The sequence below is a fragment of the Xenia sp. Carnegie-2017 genome, unplaced genomic scaffold (assembly GCF_021976095.1).
Source record: "Xenia sp. Carnegie-2017 unplaced genomic scaffold, XeniaSp_v1 HiC_scaffold_16, whole genome shotgun sequence".
Taxonomy (NCBI): Eukaryota; Metazoa; Cnidaria; class Anthozoa; order Malacalcyonacea; family Xeniidae; genus Xenia; species Xenia sp. Carnegie-2017.
In genome coordinates, this window is record NW_025813469.1 from 10,252,372 (window position 1) to 10,279,170 (window position 26,799).

At 34.2% G+C, this 26,799-nt stretch overlaps 1 protein-coding gene and 1 long non-coding RNA gene across 2 annotated transcripts; one reads left to right on the plus strand and one right to left on the minus strand.

The window, feature by feature from the left end:
• Positions 1 to 1,660: 1,660 nt before the first annotated feature.
• Positions 1,661 to 26,654, plus strand: LOC124436726. Its single transcript, XR_006945458.1, has 3 exons — positions 1,661 to 1,862; positions 13,917 to 13,920; positions 26,644 to 26,654. It is a non-coding gene; the product is annotated as an uncharacterized LOC124436726 (long non-coding RNA).
• On the minus strand, positions 2,126 to 12,453 carry LOC124436725 (NACHT, LRR and PYD domains-containing protein 3-like). The gene is made up of 3 exons (XM_046986686.1): positions 12,169 to 12,453; positions 6,049 to 8,153; positions 2,126 to 2,992 (listed from the first exon to the last, which is right to left on the minus strand). Exons 2-3 carry the CDS (start codon positions 8,142 to 8,144, stop codon positions 2,599 to 2,601), a joined length of 2,490 nt encoding a protein of 829 aa, XP_046842642.1. The 5' UTR covers positions 8,145 to 8,153; positions 12,169 to 12,453; the 3' UTR covers positions 2,126 to 2,598.
• Positions 26,655 to 26,799: the final 145 nt, after the last annotated feature.

The following is a 26,799-nucleotide window of genomic DNA, read 5'->3' on the forward strand; positions in this document are numbered from 1 at the left end:
CAGTCCTTTATGTTCGTTAGTACTTGTCGTAACGTTGTGGTTGGCTTATGTGCGACACGTATGTTGTATGGTTGTGAGTTACGCGAGATAGTCTCAGACGTACTTTTGATGTAAGGTATCGTTGCTGTTGTCACTGAGTTGTTCATTTCGTTGGGTTCGTTGGGTTTGTAAGTGTTGCGTTTGATAAAGTCAGAGCTATAGTTGGTTTTGTCTAAAACACGTTTGAGATAGTTGTTTTCAATTAAATTCTTTTCAATTAAACATTCTTTCATAGTTGTTTTTGTTGTGTAGAGCGTCCGGTGAACCACATATGATTTGTGCACGTCTTATTAATGTTCGATTGTGGTGGCTTTGTGTGATGTAGGATTGTAAGATGATTGGTCTAGTAGTCGGTCAGTATGTGTTGGCTTGCGATAAACTGTTGTTCGTTTGTTTTGATTGTCATGTTTTACCAAACAGTCGAGAAAAGGACGAGTTCCGTTTTCGTCAGCATCTTTGGTAACTTGTATGTGGCTGCTCTGTTTGTTGATGTGTGTGTGAAACTCATCAATCTCATCTGCATGTAGTGCTGTGATTGTGTCATCTACGTAGCGGAACCAAAAAGGTAGTGCATGTTTGTAAGTCGTGAGCGCCCATTGCTCTATAGATTGCATTACAATTTCAGCAACTACAACAGAAACGGGTGAGCCCATTGCTGTTCCATGTAATTGTTTGTAGTGTGTACCTTTGTACTAGAAGTATATCGAAGTGAGGCAGAGCTCCAGTAGCTCTGTAATGTCTTCTGTTGGTAATGGCAGTACGTCAGTAGTGTTTGCAATGAGGATTTTTGTACAAGTAAGTGCCAGATTAAGTGGGATACTGGTGAACAGTGATTTCTCGTCAAAAGACACTAGTATATAGCTGTCCGGTATTTGTATAGTGCTCAGTTTTTTAATGAAAGTTTCAGTGGATTGTAGCTTGTGTTTTGATTTGTTTGTAAGTGGTTGCAGTATGTCAGTTAAGTATTTTGAGAGTTCATAAGTGAGCGAACCACAGAATGATACAATTGGTCGCATGGGTATTTGTGGTTTGTGCAGTGTTGGTAGTCCGTATAGTCTGGGTGGTCGTGGTACTGAACATCCGAGTAGATAGTAAAGACGTTCAGATATAATGTTAGATTTTCTTACAGAGAAGATCTTGCTGTTAAATTTGCGTACTAGTGATGGTGTTGGGTCTGGTTTGAGTTGTTCGTACATTTGTCTGTCGTTAACAAGGGTGTCCATTTTGTTAAAGTAATCATTCCTGTCCATGACCACAGTCACGCGCCCTTTGTCTGATGGTAAAATGACGATGTTGTTGTGTTTTAGTCATTTGTGTGCTTGTTGTTCGTCCTTTGTAAGGTTGTTGTCACGTATAGAGGACGATTGTAAAGTAGAGGCTATCCTGCTTCAGATCTCGTCTTTGGTTGTCTCTTATAAGTCTCTTTGGTACGCTAAGACAGCCTCGACAATTGATACTATCGTCTCAGTCGGGATTTGTCTAGGTGTTATGCAATGTTTTAGACCGTAAGATAGTAGTCGCGTTTCAGTTTCGTCTAATGAGCGGGAAGAAATAGTCCTCACCCAGTTATCGTCATGTTATGTCTTGTACTTGTTTTAGTTTGTTTTAAACGTTCAAGTTTTTGTTGTTGTTTGATTTGGTGTCGTGTCTCTGTCTTGTTTGCTCGTTTCTCTGCAATAGTTTGTATCGTAGAAAGCAAAGTATCACTTACTGTCGTTGGTATGAGTTCCTTCAGTTTGTTCAGTCTTTGTTCTTGTTGTTTGATGTAATAGTTGATTCGTCTATGACAGTCGTTAATTCGTGCTCGTATCAGTCGTCTGCTCGTGGCTTTGACAATCTGAATAGCCTCTTGTGTGTTCAACAGGGACTTAATTCTAAGTCCTCCCGGAACGAGACCAAAATCCTTGCAGCGATGGTTGAACCAGAGTTGTTGGCGTATGCGTCTGACGTTGCTTGCAAAACGTATGTAGTCGTTAGCAAGTTGTTCGCTCTGTCGTCCAAATGATCGTAATAATGTAAATAGTTTGAACCCTAGAGTATCGTTACATGTTTGTAAATGTATATCGTCAAGAGAAATGACAAATAATAAAGTCAAAAAATTATATTTTGCTTGAGTAACTAGGGTTTTACTTCAGATATTTTAAATGAAAGACGAGTTTTTTTATTGTAAACATGTTTCGGCATGCTTATGCCATCTTCAGTATATCGAGTGAAGGTGATAATGCTATTTACATGATATATATATATATATATATATATATATATGTGCATGTGAATATCGTTAAGTGTATTAAAGAATTACAGAATTAGTGTTAGATATTATATTACAGGTTAAATATTGTATTAATGTGGTATATTTGTTTGTTGAGGTCTGGTTTGAGTTTTTAATGTAGAGCGCTTCTTTCAGTTTAAGAGAAAAAGGAGAGTTGAGAGGTTTTACTTCAGAGGTTCAATGAACAAAAGTATAAAAAATATAAAAATTGATGTTGAATGAACAAAATCTTCATGAAATACTGTAAAAGTAATTACTTTTATAGAGTACATAATAGATGGAAATGATCACACAATTTGTATCATTAAAGGTTGCTCGCGTCCATTATTATGGGTACACCATACATATTCCAAAGAGATTGAGCTTTTATAGTTATCCCGTGTCCCTTTTGACGATTTTTCTTTCAATCCAAAACAGTTTTGCTGATCAGAATTACACGAAGTAAACAGGATTCCTTTTATGTGCTCACATTTGGATATAAATTTGCATAAGTTATAAGAATCTAAAGGCGTAAAAATAGCATTCCGTATTTCTACAATGCTATTTTCGTTGGAATTTAATTTTGTACAAGCTGACTTTATCACATCAATGTCTTGCATTTCGTATAAACACTTCATGCCAAGAAAACCAAGTGCTTTATCGCCGTCATCACGAAGTAGATGAGAGATCCATTTTTCAAATCTAGGTAAGTAAAACAATAGTAATTTACAAACATGGCCGTCTGAATCATTGAGTTCTATAATAACTGGAGCTGCTAAGTGGACTGGGACCTGACGCCAAAAAATTGGCGGCCAATGGACCTATTTCCGCTGAAATGTTCGCTTCGCAGAAAAATTATATTCTCCCCCTCCCCCTGATGTCTATAGCTAATTATACAGCATTTTTCAAAACAAACACGGTATCTTTTTTTGCATTTCTTTTAAAATGCCAACACTTCACTCATTCAATTGTTGGCTATCGTAGTATCCACAAAAAGGAACATGTCTCTTTCACAGGTGAGGTATTTGTTTTGTTTGTTGATCAAAAAATTGAAAATTAACTAAATTGATCAATTAATCTTGAAGCTTGAGCGATAAAATCGGACTGTCGTTTTCCTGTTTTTCTTTTTAAATATCAACATACTTTTCGACTTATTTGTTAATGTGTGAAACCGTAAATATATTTGACGCAAAAAAAATTCTGCTCTTTTTACTCAGTTGGCAGATACTATGAAAGAAAAATAACCACAAAGAGAACCCCTGAAGTAGAGAAGAGTTTGTTCTGATCAATTTGCTGACAACATGAAGGATGATGGGATAGCAAAATAGTACCAGTATTGCAGTACCAGTACCAAACACTATTTCATAGATCTCTATATGAAGACAATTAGAAGATTCTATTGACCAGGCAGAGTCTAACTTCAAAATTATAAGGCTAAATTATTTACAGACTTCCCGGTCCAACAGTTATTTAAACCTGGACTAATTCAATGGATGGAGATAATGGATTTTGTAAAGATGCCTAGAATGCTTTGAAAGTAAAGGTCAAGTATCAAATAAAGATGACAAGGCTTTCTGTGTCTTGATGCTTCATAAAATGTCATGTAAATAGGTCATAAAGTTTGTGCTTCTGTCAATATTGACACTGAGATTGATGATGACTTACTGCAACAGTACAATTTTTGTACAACTAAATTGTAAAATCATGTCACATCTCATTATTAAATTATTTTAGTAGAATGTTGTTTGAATGCTACTTATATGTAATACAAGCCATATTGGATCATTAAAGATTCAGTGATAAAAATTTCAGTGCTATACGTCTCTTCTTAACTTCAGTTTTTGCTGAAAAAATATTTTGAGCTCATTTACCTAATAAAGTACTGAATGGACATTTGCCATTCGTTTTATTTTCTCCTTTAATAATCCAAGGAAATGTTTTGACTTTTCCAAGTTTTTCTTCAATTTTTGCTTCTTAATTCATTTCATAATATGGATGAAATACAGGTAGAACAGTTTAATAACTCTATAATTACTGAAAAGCTGTTATATTTTAGCATTAAAGAACACAAAATATGATTGATTCACCTGGTTTTATTGCCTTATTTTTACATATGTACATGCACTTCTTCATTCTTGTATAAACAACACCAGATGTTGCATATTTAGAGGGAAAAATCCCAGAGCAACTGATATTTAATATGGGTATAAAATTCATTAATGAGGTAAAAGCTGTATTAGTCAATCAAATTCTCAAATCACATGGCTAATAGGAAACATATAAAAAAGAGAAAAAGAAGAGAAGTATTAAATACACAATTGTGTATTCATGTATTCATATATTCAGGTATTATAAACACTATTGTAATTTAAGTGTTTTAATTATTTGCTTTTTGCCATTTCACAATCATTACAACGAAATCGAATATGCTACAACTTGGCAAGTATTTGATGCAGTTCTTGTTCAGAAGACTACAATAATCTCAAAGATTCTCGAATTCTCGTGATATGTATACAAAATTTTTGTCATTATTCATTTACGAGAGATGCATGTACAAAAACAAATCCTACAATTCTTGCGAAAAAGGTCGTCACATGAAAGACAGCAAAAAGCTAATGAGAATGAATAAGCTAAGATTTCTCTCGTAATCCGTTAACACAGAATATGATATAATTTATTTCTTGCAGACTACAAACTTTGATCAAGCAAATCATTAAACGACAGTTAAGATGCGCACATCTGCGTTAATATGTACCTCGTTCGTCGATAATTAAAAAAAGGCATCCGTCGTAGAAGCCGACAACTGGCAAACACACTAGACTTGCTTTTAGGAAATTTATGTTTTTACAGTGATTTTCATCATAAAATTGCTTGTTAAAATATGCGAACAACACATATACTTTTTCCTCACTCTTTCTCTAGGGGGGGAGAGAGGAATTGTGGGATTTTCGGAAGACAGTCAATTTCGGTAAATCTCAGCGGTAATGGAACAAATCCTCCATTTTTTGGCGTCAGCCGCTAATTAAAGCCGTGTTTGAGATAGCCACTGAAGTTGTTATAGAACTCAATGGTTTGAATGACACTGTTTTTTAAAGAGATGTTTGGAAGTATTTACCGAAAAAATCATTAAATTTTTAAAGAAGTGCATTGCAATGGAGCACTTGTAGAGCTGAAGTGGTGGAACTACCTTAAATCTTTGATGCACAAATTTCGTGAACTATTTTTTTGTAGGACAGTGTAGGACAGTCAACAGTCAAGTTACACTCTTACACCTATACAAATTTCAAATGATGTCACAACAACAGTACGTGGGCGGTTTTTGTAAAAGCATGCGCAGCCAGATATATCATACATTCATTGTTTTCAAGTGTTTTAGTGTGGACAGCTGAAAACGCCATTAAAACGTTGTTGTGGATGCATTGAAAACGATGCGTTTTTATTTCGATAAAAACGTAGCGTTAATGTGGAAAGGGTCTATGTTGCACGTGTTTTTATGGGATTAAACGATGGAATAATGTTCGTTAGAAGACTCTCTAATGAAAATTAATAAACTTTATGACAAATTATAAAACACGCAAAACTATTTTCTATATAGAAAAAACTCATTTCTTATTTTATAAGCCCCATTTTATAAATTGTTATTTCTTCATCCTATACTCAGCATAAAACTGTCTAAAATGGAAGCCCAATCTTTAAAAGAAAATAACACGTATAGTTCATGCTTGTTTATGAAAGAAATATAAACTCTATAATAATACCTTTCTTCAATATTTTTCGTTCTTTCTTTATCATGTTGTCCAGATCTCTTTATGTCTCCAACCAAACCAGCTACAAACTGTATTGCCAAATGCCATTTAGGATTTTTGCAATGATCATCTAAAAAGTTTTCAATGTTTTTGTTATCTTCAACTACATGCTTGGCAGCAAGAAACTCTTGAAGAGTTAAATGATCAAAACAGAAAAGAAGGCGTTCACCAGTACGTGGTATTTCATGAAAAATACTCGATTTAGTTGATATAGGAGGGTCACTGGCATTTTTTTCAAAAATTAATCTTTTCCCAACAATTCCTTTGTATGCAATATCTTTTATTTCATTCATGTCATTTTCAGACGCCTCATTAGAGATTTCTGTTAGTGCGCTTTTATAGACCTCTGTTATAGTCTTTGGAACATTTTCCTTATTCTCTTTGAAGTTTTTGTATAGTGTCTGACAGATCATTTTTGTGTTTGCTGGGATATAACATAAGCTACTCAGCTCAAGAGAACTCTCAATGCATTTCATAATCTGGTCAGAGATATCATTATTTTCAACGGAAATCGTGTTGACACATTTTTTGATCTTGTCATTAAAAAAGCCCGAGATCTCTACAGTCCGGTCAAAAGGTAACATACGATATCTATTTTCGGCTGTGGGTCGTGATGTTATCAGAACAGTGGCATCAGGCAACAGTTTCCCTCCAACCAGGTCACTTAACGATCTGAAAACTGTTTTGACATTGGGCTGCTCTAGCTCATCATTGTCCAGTTCATCAACACCGTCAATGAGAAGGATTGTTTTTTCTGGATGGACATGTATAAATTGGTAAATTTGCTCAAAATCCTGATTTGAAGCTTTATCGCATTCACTCAACATATCTTTGACAGAATTGTAACCCTTTTTTAGCGCACAACATCTTATTAAAACAACGAGTTTATCTTGCCAAAATTCATTTTTACTGTGTTTCCATTCATGCATAAGTTTTCTAGTCAACACAGTTTTACCAATTCCTGCTCTTCCTATGACTAAAATGGAACGTTCCTGTATTTCCCCAAAAATTGCTTTTATCAATTTTTTTTCCTTTTCTTTTTCCTTTTCATTTTCCTTTTCGTTTTCCTTTTCGTTTTCATCAGGATTAAGCTGATAATGAAAGATTTCATGTCGTTTACAAGTTTTAGGGTAGGCTTTTTCCAATAAATTTTCCACTTTAATGACTGAAATGTCAACATTTTCCAAGGTATTTCCATCAATAAATTCGTCAGGGATTTTGTAATCACGAGACTGTTTTTTCATTTGCTTTAACCATTTTCCCATTCTTTTATGACTTCGTAACAAATACACAACGCAAAATTCTTTCTCTCTTATGAAAAATTTGTCCTTGCAACCCATATAAAACAAGTAAATAAGCTCTAGAATAGTTAGTATGATAAAAATAACATCAATAATTGCTACAACGTTGATCAAGGCTTTACTTTTGGCACTTCTAGCGTTTATACAATCAAGAAATATGACATCATTTGAGGCAGGAACAGTGTTATTTATCCAGGATGTTTCTTTCATCATTCTTGGATGCCATGAACAGAAGTAGTCATTGGGAATATTCATGGAGAAAAGTAACCCAACAAATACACTCACTGTGCCGAGGCGAACACCCAAATGAATGATGTAAATAAAAAACGTAGGAAAACAAGGATACTTTTTACTAGTAGTTGCAAGTAAAGTTTCATTACTTTCATTTCTGTAGTTTTCTGTTATAGAACGAGCATAGTCTTGAACTCGATTTTTTACCAAATATCCAAAGATAATTCCCAAGATTATAACAATGCCGAAATTCAAACACACCATAAGCAAATTAGAAATATTGTACTTTAACTCATTTTTGTATTGAATAAAACAGCTTAAATCAATATTTTTTATAAGAGAAGCTTCTCTGGTTGCTGATATGTTCTTGTTAAAACAATGAAATGAATCCTCATCATAGAAGGTTAATGAAATACCAAGAATGATGAATCCTACGATACCAAAGATACCAAAGACTATCCTACCAAACCAGTGAAAACTGTACCACGGTATGATATCAAGAAAATGTAATTGCATTTTTTTATCCTTTACAAAAAAAAAATTAAATGAACAAATGTAATATCTGTAATGTATTTTAATTAGTTATGTAAATGAGTATTCAAAATATAAAAAATATTTACTTGCTGAGAGGCAAGTCATTTTCTTTCTTAAAATACCAATGTGGTGTTTTGAGGTTACATGGCGCTGTAAGCAGTCAATTCTTATGCATTCGTGAGAATTTAAGTGTTTATTAAAGCAAAACCTAGGTGTTTTTCTTAAAAAAAAAGGAAAAGATGGGCGAATTAATGGTTCAGTTCCTCAAATGGACTGACCTCAAAGATTTACCTAGTTTTTGAAGCTCGTTTAAAGAACATTCGCAATTTATGTTTGAAGGTCCACTGAAGGATCGTTCTGAAGCTGAGGAGAGAAGTTATTTGATAATTTAGGTAGGAATGAAAGGACGAGAAATCTACAAAACGTTTGCAGTAGCAGACGAAAAAAAAGAAAAAGGTTGATAAATTGTATTAACTATTTAAAATTTACGTAAAACCAAAGTCCAAACAAGTGTTTGCTCAATAGTTGTTTCATGCCAAAATATAAGACCAGGAAGAAGCATTTGAAATGTTTGTAACTGAACTTAAACTGTTAGCACGTGATTCTGGATATCGAGAAGCTGACAAAATGGCAAGAGAGCAAACAGTATTTCGAGTCAAATCGTCGAAAGTTAGAGTAAGATTAATTCAGGAAGGATCTTCGTTGACATTGCAGTCGATATTGGTCGTACTACTATGGAACATTTTAAAGCTTAATTTAAAACAATGACTAGGGATGAAAATAAAATTCATGGATTGAAGCTGAGAGAGCGTAAACAAAATCAAAAAGGTGGCAAGACTGCAGACAGTCGCCGGAAGCAATCAGGTAAACAATGTGGAAAGTGTAGATACATTACTTAGAAGGAAATGCCCTGGTAAATGTAATTAATGCAGCAAGTGCAAAAAATATGACCACTTTGCAAAAATGTGCAAAAGCACTGGATCAATAAAAGAACAAAAAAAAATACATGGATTCAACATTGTAAAGGAGTGCAGTGGTGCTTAATGTAAGTTCATTGGATGTGTACACTCGGAGATAAATGTCGTAGATAGCAGCAAAGGGTGGTTTGAGACACTAAAAATAAAAGGTTAAACTAATTGAATTTCAGTAGATACTAGAGCAAAATGTAACACAATTTCTACAATCATTTACAAAAGCTTATCTTTAAGCGAACAATGACTAAATTGGATACATCACTTAAATCTTATTTGGGACCCCCAAAGTGGTACATGGCACAGTAGTTTTGCCAGTAATTTTCAGAGAGAACTATTACAATGTGAACATCTTTGTAGTAGATGAAAAAGCATGTATAGTTCTGAGTGCTAAAACCTGCCAAGAGCTCAATTCAGTAAAAAGAGCTTATAAAATTGCCAAAGAAGAATCAGAGAGACAGATTACCAGTGTAATTAATCTGGAACAAGATTATCCAGAATTGTATAAAGGATCGGGCTGCCTTCCCGGAGAATATTCTGTAAGACTACAATCTTATGCAAAACCAGATAACCCACAACCTCGGAAATTCTCCATAGCATTAAAAGAGTTAGTTCAAACTGAACTAGATTTTATGGAAGCTGAGGGGGAATTTAGAAAGTGCAAAAGCCAACAGAATGGGTCAATATATGGTCTGTGTCGTCAAACCTAATGGAAAATCAAGAATATGCGCGCACTAAAAAAAGTAAGTAACATAGATAGCACACTATCCAATGAGAACGATTAAAGAGGTATTGGCACATTTGGTTGGTGCCAAAGTTTTTTCTGTTTTAGATGCTCAATCAGGATTTTGGAAAATTTATCTTGATAAAGCAAGCTCGAGGTTATGTACTTTTAATACGCCGTTTGGATGTTATCGATTTACGAGGCTTCTGTTTGGAATTGCATCAGCACCAGAAGTGTTTCAGCGTGCTATGTCGAGAATGTTAGAGGATTTACAAGTTGTGGACTCTATTATGGATGACATCATTGTATGGGGTCGGAATGCTAAAGAACACAATGAAAGATTGCGAAAGGTGTTAGAAAGAGAAAAACCTCACCATCTTTTGCTGCATCTAAAAAAGTGCAGAATACGGCAGTCAAAAGTTTCATATTAGGGGCATCTTATTAGAGACGTTTTATAATAGGGTCATTTTAAAACGTCTGAAGGAGTTAGAGCTGATGCTGAAAAAGTCTGAGCTGTACTTAAAATGGAAAGTGCAAAGATCTCAGTAAAGTAAGATGATTTCTTAAATTTATCTAGTACCTTATTAAGTTTATGCCTAGCTCGTCAGAAGAAAGTGCTTCTTCGAAAAAATTAGTTAAGAAAAATACGGCTTGGCATTGGAATAAGAGTCAAGAAGAAAGCTTCCAAAACTTGAAAATTCTTGCATCATCAAAACCCATACTCCAGTACTATGATGTAAAGAAACCAGTAAAGACATTGGTAGATGCAAGTAGTAAAGGATTGGGTGCAGTTCTTTTACAAGATTATAGGCCATTAGCATACGCATCGAGAGCTCTCACATCTGCACAACAACAATATGCACAAATTAAGAACGAATTGCCAGAAATCATTTATGGTTGTAATAAGTTTCGTCAGGGTTTTTATGGTTAGCAAATTAATTGCTTAACACCCTTCCACTCAAATGACCGAAATCTCTAGCTATGAATATGGACTATCTCTATATGCCACATTTGTTGCAAAATTTTACATAATGAATGAATTGTATTTAAGAGATCAAACTATGACCTATATTTATTGTACTTGTGCAATGCTTACTGCATTACATAACAATAATACAAAGTCTATAGTTAGGAAATATCATTAAGAGCACGAAGAGAAGCAAATATTTGTGCTGACGAAACTAGAGGCTTTTCGCGCGTTCGTGTGTTATGAGAAAAAAACAAAAATCGCGCAAAACTGTATTTATTGCGTCATAATAATGCATACATTAATAGTTTTGTAATACTGTTTTATCAAACGTTTTGGGTATGTGCATACACATAACATTTTAAAAAAATTTTTAAAAAAAATTTTTACTTTTACTCATAATTTTTTTTTTAAAAAAATTTTTTACTTTGTTTTTGACATAAAAATCGAAATAGATTCATAAAAGATTGCTATTTTGTCAACTAGATAGAGGCACGTAGATGTAAAAAAAACTTAACAAATGTGCAGAAATACTTTAACTCATGAATTCATGAATTCAAGGAATTTCTAAAAAAAAGTTTGGAAGTTAGACAGCTGTAGGAAAACAAAGTTTCTGTTAATTTTGCTAGTTTATGCTCTCAAAAAACATGGACTTCAATTCTAAGAGAAATGTGATTGTGCTTAAAGTTTAAGTCAAACAACAAATATCACAATGTTACTTATTTTAAAGCTTAGTAGCTCAAGCGATGAGATTTTCATAAAATTTTATCGACATTGCGTAATGTTTTTCTGATATACAACTTATCGCCGGGTAGTTATACAAAAATGAGCATCATAAAATTGTAATTGTTCTTGGTAATTTGTCGAGAACATACCACAAATATTTCTAGCATACTTGAATGATTTTGTAAATTGCCTGTCAGTTTATTATGTCATAAAATACTTGCATGTAATATGATTATGTATTCGAGAAATCAACCATTCGACTTAAATTATATCTACAGTAAAGTGTAAATAAAAAGGTTTAATATAAACAAATACCATGAAAAACGCGCCAGGAAGAAACGCAATGGCGAAATCAGTGGGAAAAAATTTTGCTGTAAATGTTTAAGTAAAGAGTCAACTTCCTGTAACAATATAGTGTTTGATTGCCTTAATTTACTTAATTCTTTGTTTTCTGAAGTTCATGCCTTTGTTTTATTACATTTTGCGTTGATATTTGATGTGATTGTAGTCCGTATATAAAGCGTCGATCTAAATACACGAATGCTAAATCATTTCATCTATCAATTGGTAAATAACGACACATTCATTATATAAAGAGTGAGAAAAAATTGAACTCACCTTTGACAAGTATCTTTTTGTTTTTATTTGAAGATTACTAACGCTTAAGACTATTCTACAAGCACTCAAGCTTATTGTACTCTTTGCTGTGTAACTAAACAAAATATTAATGAACAAACATGCTCGAACTTTCGTTTTGGTATAGCAGAGATCACGTGGGTCGCCAACGCTAACCAGTAAAATTTTTCCTTAAATGATTTCTCACATGTGCGCCATAAAGAATTGCCAACACTCTAATGCCTTTGTCTTCAATTATCTTCTTGAGATATTTGTAAACGAAATATGAAAACATCAACATCATACAACGTTAATCATTTTGAGAAACCCAACTTGTGTAATATGTAATTTATACTGTAAACGGATTGATCTGACATAGATTGTTGTTATTAAAACATAAGAGATGATGGTTTATGAGTTTAACAACAATGGAAGAAAATTTTTAGTCTCTCACAATCTTTCATCATTTCCTATTTGCACCGTCACTCTTCCCTATTGCTGATGATCTTGTCTTATTACACATTAACCCACATTTAAAGCAATAATGCAGCTGCTTTATGACTTATAATTAAATACATTGGCAAAGCCAAATCCCTAGTTTTGGCAGAATTGAATGCTAGTCTTTTAAAAAAAATTTTCTATTTCCTTAACATAGATAAAATATCTAAAAAAGAATTGATAAAGCTAAGCCAAATGTTTGGCAAATATATTTGGACATTTTTCCATTAGAATGAATTTATTTATAGAAAAACAATGTTTTGAAATCGAGACAACTGCTGGGATAATAACTGCAATTTCCTCTTTATTCTCTGACTAAAGAATTTCATAAAGAAGATTCTAGAATGATGATGGCATACGCAGAAATCAAATGATTGTAAACTTGTGTGGAATACAATGAACTTGTGTGGAATACGATAAAGTATAGTTTTGAAGGTAGAAACTCTACATATCGTTTATAAACAGGCTATGTAAAAACGTGTATTCTTGGATGTCGATTTTCAAACGATACTTATAAAATTTGCGTGACTCATTAACTGACCCCATGGAGGTAAAATTGCAAATGAATAAACTAATTCAAAACATTTTGCAGCCAATGCACATTCCAAAATCACAGTACTTTGAAACTTCTTTCATTACAATTAACCCTCCTCTGAGAAATAATTACAGCTGAATCATGCAAAATTTTAAGCGTCGGATGAATTCAGACATTTACCAAAATAAATCGACACTTTGTAATTATGTCATAATTGCCGTAAAATAACCAACAACGCTTGTTAAGAATTTATTTAACAACGTGACTCTTAATGTGGCTTTTAATGTAACATCTTATGATGGAGAATTTGTATTACATAATCAAATTATTCTCATGATCTTTTTAAAGTAATAGATATTTGAAGTATGTATGCCTAAAATAAACAAATATATGATTATACTAACACTCATATTTCCTTGTTCGCGACATTTTATTACAAAGGGATACATTGGCATGTATACAAAAAGCTTGATATACGTCAATGTCAAATTTCAAAATACTTTTAGTTAAAACATTAAATTCCAAGTTGATGGCTCTATTTTCTTTTACAAACGGATTTCTGGAAAGTGAAATGTTAGGATTCTATTAATTCGATATATTAGTTAATTTATGTTGAAAGTTTGGATTTTCTTAATATGTATACATAAACGAAACAGACATTTATGCAAAAATTGACATTTTATTATGCCGACATAATGGATGTGGTATTTGTAGGGAGTGCGGTATATTATTGCTGCCATTGACGTTTAAGATTTTGCATGATTCAGCTGTAATTATTTCTCAGAGGAGGGGTAATTGCAATAAAAGAAGTTTTAAAGTACTGTGATTTTGGAATGTGCATTGGCTGCAAAATGTTTTGCATTAGTTTATTCATTTGCAATTTTACCTCCATGGGGTCAGTTAATGAGTCACGCAAATTTTATAAGTGTCGTTTGAAAATCGACATCCAATGTTGCACTTTTTCACATAGCCTGTTTATAAACGATATGTAGAGTTTCTTCCTTCAAAACTACACTTTATCGTAAATTGTATTCTACACAAGTTTACAATCATTTGATTTCTGCCTATGCCATCATCATTCTAGAATCTTCTTTGTGAAATTCTTTAGTCAGAGAATAAAAGAGGAAATTGCAGTTATTATCTCAGCAGTTGTCTCGATTTCAAAACATTGCTTTTTTATAAATAAATTCATTCTAATGGAAAAATGTCCAAATAGATTTGCCAAACATTTGGCTCTTTTTTGGTATTTTATCTATGTTAAGGAAATAGATAAAACCAGGGATTTGGTATTGCCAATATATTTAATTATAAGTCACACAATAATTGCATTATTGCTTTAAATGTGGGTTAATGTGTAATAAGACAAGATCATCAGCAATAGGGAAGAGTGACGGTGCAAATGTGAAATGATGAAAGATTGTGAAAGACTAATAATTTTGTACCATTGTTGTTAAACTCATAAACCATCATCTATTATGTTTTAATAACAACAATCTACGTCAGATCAATCCGTTTACAGTATAAGTTACATATTACACAAGCTGGGTTTCTTAAAATGATCAACGTTGTATAATGTTGATGTTTTCATATTTCGTTTACAAATATCTCAAGAAGATAATTGAAGACAAAGGCATCAGAGTCTTGGCAACATTTTATGACGCCTATGTGAGAAGTCTATTTTCACACAAAAGTTTTATTGGTTCACAGACTTAGCGCTGGCGACCAATGTGATCTCTGCTATGCCAAAAAGAAAGTTCGAGCATGTTTATTCATCAATATTTTGTTTAGTTGCACAGCAAAGAGTACACGAAGCTTGAGAGCTTGTAGAATAGTCTTAAGCGATAGTCATTTTCAAACAAAAACAAAAAGATATATTTGAAGGTGAGTACAACTACTTTTCACTCTTTACATAATGAATGCGTCGTTATTTACCAATTAATAGATGAAATGATTTAGCATTCATGTATTTAGATCGACGATTTATATACGGACTACGGTCACACCAAATATCAACGCAAAATGTAATAAAACAAACGCCTTAAGATCATCAAATATAATAAAACAAAGGCTATAGAAGATACGTTGATGATTGTTTTCTCCTTTTTCGTACTGCTGACCATGTGCAACCCTTTCTGACCTATTTAAACCACAAACACCCTAATATTAAGTTTACAGTGACATCGAACACAATAGAAAACTTCCATTTCTTGTCATCACCATTCATCGCTCTAATGGAAAGTTCTTCACGTCCATATACAGAAAATCTACGTTCACTGGTCTTTTTACTAATTTTCACAGCTTCATCCCACTAAAATATAAACGCAGCTTAATATTATGTTTAGTTCATCGCTTCTTTAATATTTGCTCCACTTATAAAAACTTCCATACTGAAATCGAAAAAGCACGCAGATTGTTTATTTCCAATTCATTTCCCTGTCACATATTTGATCACTGTGTAAAAATGTTTCTTGACAAAGTCTTTCAACCCAAACTATCTGTTCATACCGTACCCAAGAAAATACTTCGGCCTTCCATTTACTGGTCTATACTCATCTCAAATCCGCACACAAATCAATCGCCTTTGTCGTGCCGCTTTCCCACACTGTGAAATACGATTCTTCTTTCGATCCACCAAACGCCTCTCCAGCCTGTTTCCTCTCAAGCACAAAGTGCCCAAAACTCTGAAATCGAATGTTGTATATTCTTTTAAGTGTTGATGCTGCTCCACATCATACGTGGGTCAAACCACCCTCTACCCACACACTCGAATTTCAGAGCATTTGGGCATCACCCCTTTGACTGGTAAACCTTCTAAACATCCCTGTCACTCCTCCATACTATCACACCTTAAATCCACAGGACACACCACCACTTTGAGGATTTTGAAATACTTTCTTCATGCTTTAACTCACAAGAACTTCTTATTCACGAAAGCCTCTTAATCAACAAAATCAAACCATCTCTTAACGTCCAAGGAAACTCCATTGTTCTTCAGTTGCTTTAATGTAATTTCGTCTGTCCTCATGTCTGTATATTTTGTTATTGTGTGTGTTTTGTTTGTTTATTTTTGTTTCTTTCGCGTTTCTACTTATCCCACGTCATACCATCTTATCCAACATTTACTAACACGTTTTCATCCCACCATGTAATTTAATATTATGTAAATAGCTATTATATATATATATCCCTCTATACTTGTAATTCAATATTGTCTGATGATGTCTTGAGAGTCAAGACGAAACGTTACACTTTTAAATAAATATTTCTTTCTATACATTAAATAGCTCTTTTAAAGACACTTTGCTGGGCTTCGATATTTATATTTAAACTTCGCTTTTCGCCCGGTACATCCCTGGTCACAACTCTGAAGATATAATTTAAGTCGAATGATTAGTTTCTCGAATACATAATCATTTTACATGCAAGTATTTTATGACATAATACACTGACAGACAATCATTCAAGTATGCTAGAGCTATTTGTGGTATGTTCTTGACAAATTGCCAAGAATAAATTCAATTTATGATGTTCATTATTGTATAACTACCCGCCAATAAGTTGTACATCAGAGTAACTTTACGTAATGTCAATAAAATTTTTTGAAAATTTCATCGCCTGAGCTATTAAGTTTTAAAATAATTAACTTTGTGATATTTGTTGTTTGATATAAACTTTAAACACAATCATATTCCTCTTAGAATTGAAGGCCATGTTTGTTTGAGAGCATAAATTAGAAAAATTAACAGAAACACTGTTTTCCTACAGTTGTCTAACTTCAAAGCCTTTTTTAGAAATTCCTTGAATTCGTGAATTCATGAGTTAAAGTATTTCTGCATATTTATTAAGTTTTTTTTACATCTATGTGGCTCTACCTAGTTGACTAAATAGCTATCTTCTATGATAATGTATTTCGATTTTTATGTCAAAAACAAAGTAAAAATTTTTTTTCAAAAGTTATGTGTATGCACATACCCAAAACGTTTGATAAAACAATATTACTAAACTATTATTGTATGCATTATTATGACGCAACGGATAGAGTTTTCTGCGATTTTTGTTTTTTTTTTCATAACACACGAACGCGTGAAAAGCCTCTAATTTCGTCAACACAAATATTTGCTTCTCTTCGTGCTCTTAATGATATTTCTTAACTATAGACTTTGTATTATTGTTATGTAGTTCGGTAAGCGTTGCACAAGTACAATAAATGCAGGTCATAGTTTGATCTTTTGAATACAATTCATTCATTATGTAAAGATTTTGTAACAAATGTGGCATATAGCGATAGCCCATATTCATAGCCAGAGATTTCGGTCATTTGAGTGAAAAGGTGTTAAGCAATCACACGCGACGTTGCCTGTATTATATCATTTAAGTTTAAAAGAAAATATCTTAAGAATACAGTATTCAATGTGATATGGACAAAATACAAATTATGGTTTTCAATTTGCTATTATTAATGATTTTTGCAAAATTTATATTGAAAATATTTACAAATAAGTAAATGCAAAACAATTAAACCTTTTTTCCCCATCAGTTGATTTACGAAGGAAACATTACACCAGTGGGTTAAACTTTCATATACAAGGACGAAATAATCAATTTCAATCAACAAATTACAGATTCGGTGAAATTATTTAATAGAATAGATAATTTACAAATTTGTGAACTCTATATCTTTGCTCACTCTCTTCCAAAAATACTACTATTGTTAGGTTTCCGTTCATTACATGTGACTGTAATGACTCGTGCAATTCAGACCTTGATAGTTTCTTTTGTCACAGAGCAATAAAAGAGTAAAACGTTGTAACACAACAGTTTTTCGTTCTCTACTTTTCGTCAAAAAGGAAGTAAGAATATATGTACATTTTTGCTAAAAATAAATAGCGTATTTTACAAGCAAACGATAGCCATATGCATTTGGATAGAAAAACTGTTAGGCAAAAGTTATATTTTTTCTTGTTTTAAGCTGTTTTAACTCTTAAGTTCATGCTTTGTAATTGTCTATCGCTTCAGAAGTCTCGTTGCGTGGCCCAACAATTATAAATATGCACATTCACCACAAAAACAGCATTTTTTGTTATTACTTTATTCTTAATGTGTTGTTCTGTACTTCTTGAATTTTAGATTTTCCTTTTTAGGGCCGTAGCTAGAAAGCTATTTGAGTTTTTTTTATATATTCTGTTGCGCTCGACGGACTTCGTTTGAAAGTGATTTGGCGTACTAAAGAAATCAGTCTTGCAAAACTGAATATATGAATAATCACTACCCCCAACCCCTCCCCCACCACCACAATTAACTTTCTAGCTACGGCCCTGCTTGTTTTTATGAACAAAAAATGAGCCTGTTTTTTGACGTTTATTGCTTTTCAGCTGATCACGCTACATAACTGTGCAATTACACTCTACTACAAAGCAATAACAAGCAATTGTACTGCATTCAACCAATTGCAATTGAGAAATATCCCAAAGTAAAATAAAGAAATTATAAATATTTTTTCTATGTAATGTACAGGCTGAAGAAGCCATCATGGGGTGAATTTAATTGTAGATAGATTTGGTGTTACTTGACACGAAAAAAGTCCGAATCCATTTCAGTTCAAACTTCTTTCTTTGGTCGAAGTGTGAAAAGTCGTAGCTAATAGGTCCATCCTTTGGTGCACCTTGTGGTGAAGAATTTAAAGCGCTAGCTAAACGTCATAGAAACGAAAAGCAAAGTAAGCATAGATGGGTGATATCGTTTATTAGTATTTAGAAAATACTATATAATCTGTCAAGATGTTTTAGGAGACAAGGTATAGTTTAAGCATTTGCTGCATTCATTCCTTTCAGTCAATAGATTTTGTGGCAATAATATGATTATATACAAAAATCAAAAAATTAAAGAAAAAAATTAACCAACCAAGCTAAATTATTAAAAATGCTCGAACTTAAATATATAGTCAACCAAATTTGTGTAACGAACAATTTGTTTGAAAAAGGCTAATGAATGACAGATCTACACGCTTGCACAAAAAAACATGAAATATGTTGTTGCTGGTTATACGATTTTTGTGACAAAATAGTGCTCATCGAATGATTTGTGTATTAAAATGCTTTTCATGATCTGTTAGCCATGTATTGCGAAAGTATTCTGACTCAATGTTTTGAGTGATTTAGTATCATGATTAGGTATAAGGCTTTGTACTATGTCTAATTAAATAAAAATTCACCTATTTCAAAACTTGTTCCATATGCATGTCAAAGTTATATATAAAACTAAACGATATTGTAACGTCAAGGCAACAAATTGGTATTGAAAAAAGAAGATGAATTGCCTCTCAGCAAGTGCATATTTATATATTTTGAATACCCATTTACAAAACTAATTAACATACATTACATCATCCAATCTTCAAAAAAGTTGTCAGTAAAAAATAAATTGTCTTGCAATTGACTTAATTGATTTATGACTAAAAGAACATAAATCGTTACTTTCGAAAGTCATTTGCATCATAGCTTTTTGGCTGTATACCTAATCTTCCAGATTTGTTTTTCTGAGCATTGTCTGCTACTGAAGATTTGAAGCTTTTTATGCTCAACCTTTCTAAATTTCTAGAATCTGACTTAAATTATTCGATTCTAATTGTCGTTTAGCGTCACATCGAGCTTTATTAACTCTTAAATGACTGCGATTTCTCCTGTACTCTAATCCATTTTCGTCTTCAACAACATACAACCTAGGAATTTTGTGTTTTCTAATCACCGTTGCTGCCATTTTTCTTCCTTTTTGAATACGAACTCTTTGAGCAAACTCCAATGGTGGTAGTTTACGACCACTTCTTTTACCATAACTGGCCTTCAGAATAAGCTTTCTTTTATCTAACATCTTCTTAACTTGATCAGCATTCTCGTTCATGGAACAGCGACTTCTTTACGAGTATAACAGTCTTCTTTAATAGTTGTGACGGTGAAAACCTACTTCCCTCCAAAGTAGTAGTTCGGTAATCAAGCAAGATTTATAAGGACTTGAGCTTTCTTCACAATATTTTTCACTTGTCGAATCGCTCGCTCTGCTTCTCCATTACTTTGCGGGTATCGAGGGCTTGAAGTTTCATGCTAAAACCCATAACTCTTCTGGAACTCTTCAAGACAATGACCTGATAACTGAGAACTGTTATCTGATCGGACCACATCCGGGAGTCCATACGGCGCAAACATGCTCTTTAAGTGTGCCACTGTAGCTCTACTAGTGAGTCTTCCTAATTTTGCTGTTTCCGCTACTTCGAATAATTATCCACACAAAGAAGATAATGTTAACCCAGATACTCGAACAAATAATTTCCATGTGCGACTAGGGCTCTCCGTTACTATCATGGCGTCTCGACTATTTAAGGATTGATACGACGCACAAACTTCGCAATTTGCCACAAACTCTTTAATTTGCGATGCCATTCCAGGCCAAAAAAGAAATTTTCTCACTCGTTTTTTGCACTTGTTGACGCCAAAATGCGATTCGTTTATCACAGGGGTATAATAACTCGATCACTATCAAATAGCAAACCCTCTTGATATGAAATATCTTTTTTAAACATCCAATAGCATCTGATCTTTAGTGGACAATTCATTCGTGTTTCGAATGTTGTTAACGATGTGTTGTTAAAAACCTGTGTTGTTAACGATGTCAGAACTGAATCTTAGGAAGTAGCGTTTTGAAACTCTATATTTCTCTGCCGACATTGCTAACATTTAGATTACATTGACATCGAGATCCGTAACTAACGTCTCATTTGTTTCGTTTAAGTAAGAGCGACTAAATGTATCGTCGAGGTACATTTCCTTACCAGATTTGTACTTGACTGTAAGGTTATAGCTTTGAACTTTTAGCAAAATTTTCTGTTAACACGAACGGGCTTGTGGCAGAGGTTTCTTGAATATGCTGTGTGAGAGCTTGTGATGTGTTTCCACTTCAATTTGCTTACCATAAACATACTGATGAAACTTTTTAAAACCATAAACGATTGCTAGCAATTCGTTCTCAATTTGTGCATATTGTTGTTGTTCAATTGTGAAAGCTCTCGATGCTTATGCTACTGGCCTATCATATTGTAAAAGTACTGCATCCAATCCTTTACCACTTGCATCTCTCGATATCTTCACTGGTTTCTTTACATCATAGTAATGGAGTACGGGTGTTGACGATGCAAGACTTTTCCACTTTTGGAAGCTTTCTTCTTGACTCTTACCCCAATGCCTAGCCGTATTTTTCTAAAGTAACTTTCTCAAAGAAGAAATTTCTTCTGACGAGCTAGGCATAAACTTACCGAGGTACTGGATAAATCTAAGAAATCGTCGTTTTTCACTGAGATCTTTTGCACGTTCTATTTTAAGTACAGCTCGGACTTTTTCGTGATCAGCTCAAACTCATTCGACGTTAAAAGATGACCCTAATATGAAATTTCTGACTGCTATATTCTGCACTTTTTTAGATTGAGGGGAAGATGGTGAGATTTTGCTCTTTCTAAGACCTTTTGCAATCTTTTATCGTGTTCTGCCACATTCTGAGCCCATACGATGATGTCATCCATAGTAGAGTACACACCTGGCAAATTCTCCAACATTCTAGACACAGCACGCTGAAACCCTTCTGGTGCTGATGATGCTATTCCAAACGGAAGCCTCGTAAATCCATAGCATCCAAACGGTGTGTTGATAATGAATAACCTTGAGCTTGTTTTATCAAGACAATTTTCCCAAAATCCTGATTGACCATATAAAACGGAAAAAACTTTGGCACCAGCCATCTGCGCCAATACCTCTTCAATTGCTCTCATTGGATAGTGTTATATCTCTATTACCTTATTTACATCTTTTGGGTCCGTGCATATTCTTAATTTTCCATTAGGTTTGACTACACAGACAATACTATTGACCCATTACCTTGGCTCTTGCATTTTCTTAACTACCCCCTCAGCTTCCATGCAATCTAGTTCACTTTGAATTAAGCCTTTTAATGCTATGGTACTTTCTAATATCTGGTTTTGCATGAGATAGTAGTTTCTTTATTTGTATCCAGCAATAAGTGAACTAAAATCTCCACCTTCACGGTACTATTATCAGGTAGATGATTAATTGCCACTGATCTGTCAATAATTCTGTCATAGTTCCGACCTTTGTTTGGGTGTTTCATTCCTCTAAGATTGACTTCACATACTAAGAGTTGTTTCTCACACTCAGTCATACTGCCATAGTTCAACTCTTAATTCCTTTCTAGTACATTTAATGTAAAGGAATACAAACACTAGATGGTGAAACAGTGGCTTTGAAGGAAAAAGATATAATCGATAGTCCACATTTATAAATAGATATGGCGTTTTATGTACATCCTCATACATTGTGGGCACAGCATGTGAGTGAGTTCATCCTACCTTTTTGTATGTTTTCGTCGCACTTTTTTACAATTACCGTACGACCGGAACATGTCCTTTACAAGATTTTGTAATTTTCAAGTTCGTTTGAAGGCATTTAGCAAACTTCAATGGCGGATAGCAGTACCTCTGAAGCAAATCAATGAAAATGTGTATAGTGGAATTTTTTTACAATATATCAGTATCTCAGATTCTCATATCTCTTAAAATCTCAAAACTAACGGTCATTGAATTTATAGAAATTGATTTGATCATTAGATCAAGAACCATAATTGGATGCAGTTGTGAACATGACCTGTTTCCAGAATCCGTGATGTTACTAGGTTATAAGACATAGATGTAATTGGAGTGATTGGAGCATTGATGTTCCTCATTAAACTTCGAAAAATGATATTTACGCCCTCTATCTAATTAGGCATCAGTTGACAGGATTAGGGTGGGAAAATAAAGTTTTTCAAACTGCCTATCTATTTATCTTTACTCATGTTTAAAGGAGATGTTGTCCATTAAAGATTAAACTTATATTGTTATGACCGATGCACTCCGGTAGCTGAAAATAGTTTGTTTAGCAAAATCCTGATTTGTATTTTACTACACGTCAAGTACTCGAACAATCACGAAATGAATGTTGCGTCTTCAAATTTAGTCGAATCGAATGTGGTTAATGCAAGAGACATAATTTGAAAAATTCGTTATGTAATAGTAAAGTGCATAAGTTTTTTCATAGGAGACGAAATTTGAAAAAGTCAGCAAAGGTTTAATCTTGAAAAGAAAGCATCGCCTCACAAAAAATGAAAGTGAACGATTTTCCATCAAACGTCATTATAAGTGCTACAGTCCAAAAGTAAGTGCAAAAACATCAATATCAAAGTAAAAACAGTCGTTACTGTTCCGCAGTAACTGTGTGTTTTTGTAGAAGCTATTACAATATTCTAATGTATAATAGTTCATCTTCACTCATGTTCAGTGGCGTAGCTAGCGTCCCGCTACTCCCGCCCGGCGGGAGTAGAAATTTCCCAAAAAAATAATAAATATTCTATTTGGACATAAAATATATATTATTTCACGAACAATTTGTAATATTATGTTTTATTCGTTCATATTTACGCTGTTATTAGGTGGTTCGTAATCGTAATACAGCAAAATCTCAAGATTTGTTTTGTAACCTAGCAACCGCCTTTTCTCGCACATTGCATACTCGCGCGATTCTCCACGTATTCCGCCCATCTTCAGAGGGCGGAACATACAATATAATTCTATATGAGAAGTTTTGAATTCTGGTTGGCTAAGGGACTTAGCATGCTCAAATCTGCTGTTTTTATAGTCGAGCTCCCGCTATTTTAAATTGGCGGAGGTTGTAATTATTCGACCTTTTAATACGAGTACAGCGATTAGTGATTATCAAATTACGTGTCATTGTCGGTATTAATTCTATTTCGTCATTAGACTACGTCACTAAGGAGTCATGTGAGATATGCGCACGCAGATCGAGGAATCAGTTGCCCGCGTAGTCTTCGAGCGAACGGTTGTTTTTATCGAATAAAATCTCAACAAAGGAGCGAAAATCATGGCATCAGATGACGAATTGGAAAGACGGCTATTGGAAGAAGAGCCAAGCGGTATGAATGAAGCGACACCACCAGGGATAGCAATGCCAGAAGTGTTGGCTAGTCTCGTAGACAAAGTAGAGAAAATGTCAAGCAAAATTATCAACATGGACAGTTCCATTAAACTGTTGCAGTCCGACAGCCAGGATCCTTGCTTGAACGAAGGACCAAGCAAAAAAACGACGTGTAACTTCACTAATGGAAATAGACAAAGGTTACACTGACGGTGAGGCAGAAGGATTGCATCGAGAAAGTGAACCTGATGCTGACTCGGCAAATGAAGGTAGTATAACCGCCACATGTGTTCGACGCGAACATGACGCTTTGCTACAAGAAATCTCGCACGACTTGGAGCAAGAAGAGGAGGTTGGCGACAATATAAACCAGCAACTTGCTGATATTGTCAACAAACGATGGTCGAACAAGCTCCCAGAAGCAAAACAAAAAGAAAAATGGAAAAGTATTCAAGACCAAGTAATTGTGAAAAATTTATTGTCCCTCGCGTTAACGCTGAGATATGGGACAAGCTTGACAATAAGACCAAGCACAACGACCTTCGCACTGCTAACACGCAGAAAACAATAGCGAAGGTTGGCGCCGTACTGTCTTTCACGACAGACAAATTGCTACAAATACGTAGTAAAGAATCACCAGACGTTGATAAACTGATCACAATGAATACCGATGCCTTGGCACTTCTTGGCCACACAATGTGTGAACTATCAATGCGTCGACGCGACGCTATTAGGCCAAATTTAAACAAGGATTATAGCAGCCTTTGTGCATCACATGTGCCAGTAACGACTTACTTGTTTGGGGATAACCTTCAAACACAACTAAATGATATTAGGGCATCGAACAAGATCAGCAAGGCAACAGTGCCTCAAAGGTTTGATAAGGTCAGGCAGTATGGCCGCCCTCACTCTCATGGTACCAACAATTCCTCCTCACAGGAAAACCAAGAAAGAACATTTTTATCCAACAATCTGAATTGGAAGAAACACCCACCAAGGTCGACATACCCATCGAAAAAGCCATCAACCTTTCCAGTCAAGCAGCAACAATACCAGTAATGGCCAATAGTGAAAGAAACAAAATATCATGACAAACTTACAGGTCAGTACTTTAGAGAGACTTGCCTTTATTAGTCAGGTATTTACACTCACGAGTGAAACGCTTTCAAGCAGGCCAGTTAAGTCACAAACTTTGTGAATGGCGCAAACTCACCTCTGATTCAGAGGTTTTACATACAGTCTTGGGTGAGGAGATTGAATTTAACGCTTTACCTCACCAACTACATGCACCAAAACCCAATACATTCACAACATTCGAGAATGGTTGTGTTGCACAGGAAATAAAAAAGCTGTTTGCAAAGGGTGTCATAGTTGAATCGGCTCATGAGGCAAATGAATTTATTTCATCCATTTTCTTAAGACCAAAACCTGATGGGTCTCATAGAATGATATTAAATCTCAAAAGTTTAAATAAGTATGTGGTATATAGGCACTTCAAAATGGACTCCGTTTGGAATGCTATTAGTCTAATGAAACCAAACTGCTACATGGCATCAGTTTATCTAAAAGATGCCTATTATTCAGTACGTATCTGTGCTGAACATCAGAAATATTTAAAATTCGATTGGAATGGTAAATTATATAAATTTACTTGCTTCCCTAATGGGTTAGCATTAGCACCAAGAAAATTCACAAAATTGCTTAAGCCTGTGTACTCATCATTACGGAAAAAGGGTCATATATCATCACCTTATATTGATGATTTCCTTTTGATAGGTGATAACTTTAATGACTGTGCAGCAAACATTGTTGAGACAGTTAAAGTTTTAGACAACTTAAATTTTGTCACTCACCCTGAAAAATCTGTGTTAATACCAACACGAAAAATTGTATTTCTTGGTTTTATTCTAAATTCAATAATTATGACTGTTTCTTTGACACCAGAAAAAGCAAAGAAGGTAAAATTGGCTGTTATCCACCTACACTCTTCTAGGATACCTCAAATAAGAGAGGTTGCCCAGTTTATTGGGTTTATTATCTCTACATTTGCAGGGGCAATGTATGGGCCCTTATATTTTCGGATTACAGAGGGTGAGAAAGCGGAAGCCCTAAAACAATGTAAGGGAAATTATGATACTCACATGCAGTTATCCTCTAGCGCAAAAAAGGAGCTGGAATGGTGGATAAACAATGTAGAAAGATCAAACAAACTGATCTCTAGACCAGAGCTGGATGTAACTATGTCCACAGATGCATCTAAAGTGGGCTGGGGGTGTGCTATAAATAACATTAAAACTGGAGGGCTCTGGAGTCAGGAAGAGAGTCAATCTCATATTAACTATTTAGCAATGCTGGCAGTGTATTTTGGTCTCAAGTCACACCAAAAATCTATTACGAAAATGCATGTAAAAGTACTAGTTGATAACACTACAGTTCAAAATACCCTAAACAAAATGGGAACAAGTCACTCTCCATTATTGAACAGTCTTATCAAAACTATATGGGACTGGTGCATTGTTAATGAGGTTTGGATCACAGTTGCCCGTATTCCTGGCAAGGAGAATGTCGATGCAG